Source organism: Mercenaria mercenaria, chromosome 6, assembly GCF_021730395.1.
Source record: "Mercenaria mercenaria strain notata chromosome 6, MADL_Memer_1, whole genome shotgun sequence".
In the NCBI taxonomy this organism is placed as follows: domain Eukaryota; kingdom Metazoa; phylum Mollusca; class Bivalvia; order Venerida; family Veneridae; genus Mercenaria; species Mercenaria mercenaria.
This window is the reverse complement of record NC_069366.1, coordinates 31,941,615-31,948,200: the sequence shown is the minus strand read 5'-3', so window position 1 is coordinate 31,948,200 and position 6,586 is coordinate 31,941,615. Positions and strand designations below refer to the sequence as shown.

At 38.0% G+C, this 6,586-nt stretch overlaps 1 protein-coding gene across 1 annotated transcript; it reads left to right on the top strand.

Moving 5' to 3' along the window:
* Positions 1-2,590: 2,590 nt before the first annotated feature.
* LOC128558007 (uncharacterized) lies at positions 2,591-3,688 on the top strand. Its single transcript, XM_053546744.1, has one exon. It carries the CDS (start codon positions 2,591-2,593, stop codon positions 3,686-3,688), a length of 1,098 nt encoding a protein of 365 aa, XP_053402719.1.
* The last annotated feature ends 2,898 nt before the right edge of the window (positions 3,689-6,586 follow it).

Here is a 6,586-nt window from a genome sequence, read left to right as displayed (position 1 = left end):
CCACAAAGCCATTTGGAATCGACACTTCCTGATGATGAATATAGATACAGAGGGATCGTGCAAGGGAGAGTAAACATGAACACAGGAAGAGAGACTATATCTTCAGACGAAAGGCTAGCAGCAAGGAGAAAAAGTGTATCATTTGAAATGGACACACAGAATGTCGGTGATGATCAAACAGATATATTTCGAGATGGATTTCAGATACAGGATATTGATGATGACAGCATAGACTTGTCAAAAGAAATTATGGATCTAGACAAGAAGCTGGATCTCTTAAAAAAGGAAAATGCTGACTTGTTAAACCAAAATAGCGCCCTCGCAAGTAACAAGGGTTTAGAAGCAGGAATACATAGTGACTATTCCAAGACGGGTTCGTCAAGAAATACTGATACATATAAAGTAACAAGGAAAGATCCTTCACATGAAGAGTGCGATTACCGTGAAAGTATTGAAAACGGAGTGCAAAATAGAAACATAAACGAAAACACAAACTTGAAGAAAGTTTCAGATAGAACAAGTATGTTTAATACAAGCAGTGCTACATATAAAGATAAAGTATCAGACAGAGACAACACATATGACAAAAATGAATATAGTCAAAGCAATAGACAAAGTACAAGCCAGTATGCTGCTGCTGAAAATAAGTGTTATGAATTTGACATACACGATAGTGTGAAAGACTATGATAGAAGAGATGAAAGGCAACAATATCATTATCGAGATGAAACTGGACAAGGAAGTGGTGTCGATAATAGAGAACACAGATATAGCAACTTCAGTAGTAAACCATATTTTGGAGGAGATACTTATAAAAGTAATGAGAAAGATAGCACATACTATAGACAAAATAAAGAAGGAAATGTTGTCCCAGATTTAGTAGACATGCATGAACACGGGAATGAATATACAAGACATTACGGGCCTATCAACCTTGATGATTACAGAGGGAATAGAACTGATACGGTTAAGCCCAAGATTGAAGGTCAATATAGTGAAACAACATATACCATGACTCCAAATGAATTTAGAAAGTATGACTACAGAGAACAACAAACAATGGAAGAAGAAAGAGTAAAGTTAGAGACAGAAAGAGAAAGGATACTCTTACAAAGATTATACGAGCAAAACAGACAAATAGAGTACCAGAGAGAAATCAAAGAACAAGAAGAAAGGCAGATAGCAGAAAGAGTTCGTAGACTGTAATTAGCAAAGGACGAATTGAATCAGAAGAGAGTTGAAAGAGAAAGACTTGAAAAGGAAATTCAGAAAAAGGTGGAGCTCGAAAGGCTTAGAACACAGAAGATTTTGTTACTAAAGGGCCAGGAAGAAGAATTATCAGACAAACGTAGAGCAGATACAGATAGAAAAGAATATATTCAGGATAACACAGCGAGTCAAGTCAGACAATTTCCAACATTAGACAGAAACATTAACCAAAGTGGGTTTGGAAAAACAAACATTCCTCCATTTGATGGAAGTGACTTCAAAGTTTGGAAGATAGAGGTCGAATGCATTATTAAGAGTAGACTATATCCGGAGTATTTGATTGCTCAGACAATGAGAAATTCACTGAAGGGTCAGACTAGAAAAGTTCTTCTGACAATAGATCCAATGGCTGATTCTACAGTAATACTGAAGAAACTAGAAGATATATATGGCACTACACAGACTGAAGATTCAATCATGCAGGATTTCTTCAATGCTAAGCAAGAAGACAAAGAGACCACATCTGACTGGGCTTTAAGATTAGAAACGATTATGCAGTTGGCAGTAGAGACCGGTGAAATACCTGAAAGAAAAAAGAATGCCTTATTGAAACAAAGATTTTGGAAGGGTTTAAAAAGTGAAAAGCTCCGAAATAATACGAGAGTAACATACGAATCTGACTCAACATTCGAAGTATTACGGAAGAAAGCTAGAGTTGAAGAAGATGAAATAAAACGAACGTCACTGATGCAAGAAGTATGAAGCCAGTCAACACACAGAATACAGAACTAGATGCTAGCAAAGAAATACAAAGTGGTCAACAAGACGAAGTACAGTTACAACAACAGAACATGAAAACAACTTCGTATTACATGGACAAACAAATGAACATGATGCAATCACTGATGGAAAAAATGAAAGAGCTGGAAAAGGAGATCGTAAACATGAAGAAAGAAAACAAAGAGCACGAAAGATCTGAGATCCCGAGTAACCAAGACACACAACGAGGCTATTCATATAGAGGAAGAGGAAGATATCAACGGGGATATAGACCATACTATAACCAGTACTATGGTCCACCAAGAAATAAATCATACAGAGACTACTATGACAGTAGAAGTCATAGATACAACGGTCCATCCCAAAGGAAAGACGAAGAGTCCAGTGATGCTTCAAAAGATGCCAAACAACCAAACAAAAATCCAGAACCCAAGAACGACAATTTAAACAAATAGATGCTTCCATCGCAGGGTATGATGTGAGCAGTAAAGATCAAAATTGCCCTAAACGTACCATCTTAGACAGACTTGTTGGGTCGTCCAATGAAACAACAATCCAAATTGAAGGCGTTACATCAAAAGCTTTAATCGACAGTGGTTCCATGGTCAGTTCCATTTCTAAAACGTTTTACGACAAATTACCCAGCAAACCTGTTCTACACAGTTTAGAAGACTTCGAATTGGAGGTTAAAACCGCAAGTGGAACACTTGTAAATTACCTTGGGTATATTGAAGCTACAATAGAAAGCAAAATATTTTCACATGGCTCGGTTACAACTCTGTTTCTGGTAGTACCTACAACTGAATACCGTCATAATGTCCCTGTGTTGATAGGAACAAACGTTATACGGGAACTCAAAGAAAACAATATTGAAGCAGAAGATACACCAGACGTATGGAAGTCAGCATTTATGTCAGTTGGTTCTGCATCAGTTGGTATCGTAACATCGACGCAACCAGTTACACTCAAACCTATGGAAAGCAGAACAATAAGTGGTTTTGTACGCAAAACAAGAAATGTTGATGCAGCCGTCACTGAACCTATAGAAGACAACTTTCAACAGAAGTCCATAGTCTGTCCTCGTGTTGTACAGCTCACGAACTCAGGAAAGACCGCACGAGTTCCAGTCAAAATATGTAACATATCAGCAAAGGTTGTGAAAATTCCAGCTAGATCTGAAATCTGTCAACTTAATGAAGTAAAGGTAATTAGACACGCTGACATCGGCGGTGATACATCAATACCTGAAAAAGCAAACGAAAGCAACATTAGTGAAAACTTCTTACCTGATCTCAAATACCATCCAGTGTCACATCAGCAGACTGTACCTGAAAAAGAAAAGGAAAACACATTATATGATGAATACAATATCAAACAAGCTTATGGTGTAGACATAGAAGAATCGGAACTTTCAACTCAACAAAAACAAAAAGTTTACAATCTCTTCAATAAATGGAAATCAGTATTTCCGAAAGGTCCGCATAATCTTGGACATACTACAGCTGTCCGTCACAAAATCGAGCTAACAGATAATACCCCGTTCAAGGAACCTTATAGACGAGTCCCACCAGCAATTTACAATGAAGTTCGAGAACATCTTCAAGAAATGTTGAAAATCGGTGCAATACAAGAGTCAAATAGTCCTTGGTTCTCGAACGTAGTAATTGTCAAGAAGAAAGATGGAACCATCCGCTTTTGATCGGCTACAGGAAAATTAATTCTGGAACGAAAAAAGATGCATATCCTATTCCCAGAGTTGACGATACACTTCATCTTTTGGCAGGCTAACAATACTTTTCAAAACTCGATTTAAAATCTGCATACTGGCAAGTCGAAATGGAAGAGTCAGATAAAGAGAAGACCGCCTTTCAAGTTTGGGGAATTGGGTTCTACGAATGCAATAGAATGCCATTCGGGCTCTGTAACGCCCCAGCCACATTCCAACGCCTCATGGAACGATGCATGGGTGACCTAAACTTGAGAGACTGCCTAATCTACCTGGACGACATCGTCATTTTCTCCAAAGACATTGACACACACATCAATCGCCTTGATGCCGTATTTCAACGTTTGTCAACAAACAACCTGACAATAAATCCTAAGAAATGCCAATTCTTTAAGGACAGAATTACTTACCTAGGCCATGTAGTTTCAAAACAAGGCATACAGACAGATCCAGAAAAGACTAAAGTCGTCGAAAATTGACCAACACCAAAATCTGTGAAGGAAGTGAGAAAATTTTTAGGATTCGTTGGATATTTTAGAAGATTCATCAAGGGATTCGCTGTCATTGCTCGACCATTGAACAACTTGTTGATAGGACATTCACTGAAATCTGATAAACCATCTAAAAAGAAAACCAAAAGACAACCATTTATAATCTGAAACGCCACTTGCTTTCTCTGTTATCAATCCAGACTCAATAGAAACAATTGATCCTGTAACATCTCAAGAGATTCCATCTGACGTTCTAGAATCTGAATCACTGAGTTCAAAAGATTGGATGAAAGCTCAACATGATGACCCAGTCCTGTCTCAACTTATCGACCACATGGAGAAAGGCACCAGACCGTCAGCTAAGCGGGTCGGTGGAAACATAAGTCCAGCGGTCAAATACTTAAGAGATTGGGACAATCTTGAACTCAGAGATGGTATCCTCTACAGATTCAGCCAGTACAAAGGTCAACATTATAAACAGTTACTTTTACCGGAGGCAATCAGAGAAGAAGTTTTTCGTGCCTTACATGATGACCTAGGCCATCAGGGCCGAGACAGGACGACGTCGCTGTTCAAACAAAGGTTCTTCTGGTCTGGTATGGACTCCTACATCGAAGACAAGGTCCGCAATTGTCCACGTTGCATCGCCAGAAAGACACAACCATCCGTAGCCCCGTTAGTTAACATATCGTCCAGTGCGCCGATGGAAATTATATGTGTTGACTTTCTCAGCCTTGAGCGGTCCAAGGGTGGGTTTAAACATATCTTGGTCGTAACAGATCACTTCACCAGATATGCACAGGCCTACCCCACCAAGAACCAAACAGCCAAAACGACTACAAGAGTGCTGTTCGACCAATTCATAGTCCATTACGGTTTTCCATCCAGAATACACAGCGATCAAGGTGCCAACTTCGAATCTGGACTAATACAAGAGCTGTGCAAACTAGGAGACACAACTAAGTCCCACACAACGCCATATCACGCTATGGGCAACGGTATGACAGAACGATTTAACCAGACATTGTTAAAGATGCTCAGGACATTGGAAGAGAACAAGAAAAGTGACTGGAAGACTTATGTTGGACCTCTGGTACATGCGTACAACGTAACCATACACAACAGCACTTGTTTCTCTCCATATTTCCTTATGTTTGGAAGACATCCTAAATTAGCCATAGATGCCCTACTTGGAATAAACTTTGACGAAATACAGTCCAGATCTAGAAATGAATACGTCCGAAAGCTACGTGACAGATTAACCTACGCATATGCAAAAGCAAAAGAATCTGCGGAAGACACAGCTAACGTTAACAAACAATTCTATGACCGGAAATCAAGGGCAGCAACTTTAGAACCAGGCGACATTGTTTTAGCCAGAAACGTCACCATTAGAGGAAAGCATAAGATTGCGGACAAATGGGAGATAGAACCATATATCATCCTAGAACAACCAAACAAAGATACACCGGTCTATGTCATTAAGAAAAAGAATTCAGCGACTAAGAAAACAAAAACACTACACAGAAACCTTCTTCCAATTAAAACAACAGCAGAAAACACTATCAAAAATGAAGGAAACAGCAGAAGTTCAGAGAAGTACATCATACCTCAAAGAAGACATCATACCTCAAAGAAGATAACGAAATCAACAGCTCCAGAAGACCAAAGCGACAAAGGCAGATACCAAAATGGCAACGTAATGGCGATTGGATGATGGCATAACACTAACAACAGTGTTCAGAGACGGTGTATAATAGAGACAGTGTTATATAATAACAGTACAGTGTAAATAGGAAAGCATGAAACTTGAAAGATGTAACTGAATTATTTTCTGAGTATATACTTACCTGGAATTTTAAGTGTAAAATGAAAGTATAATTACTTACCTGTAAATGTAGAAAACATTGTTATTATGTGTGTATGCGTCTAAAGACTTCGAATCCTTACCCTGTTTATATCTTGTGTATATAGTATATGACTGAAAGAAAACATATAATATAATGACATTGAAAAAGAAAACGACATACTTACCTGAAAAGATATATACCTATCTTGTCGGATGTAAACGTATCTGAAATGCAATCATATACCTACTATGTGCGTTTCCAAGGGTTTCATGCTTACAATTCTTCAAGGAGTTACTTACCTCTGGAATCTCTCCATATGTGCAAAGAATTTGATGAATGAAAAACTAAACCCTTGATCAAAAATATATGATTCATTAAGTTCGATTGAAATATATTAGATGTATGTACCATTTTATATACATGATTACTAATATACTTTTATTTATTTTAGGTTGATGCTACAAACAGTCAACTTGAATATTTTACTTACATTGTTATTCTTCAGTTGTACCTTGTTTACTCGTCTGAAA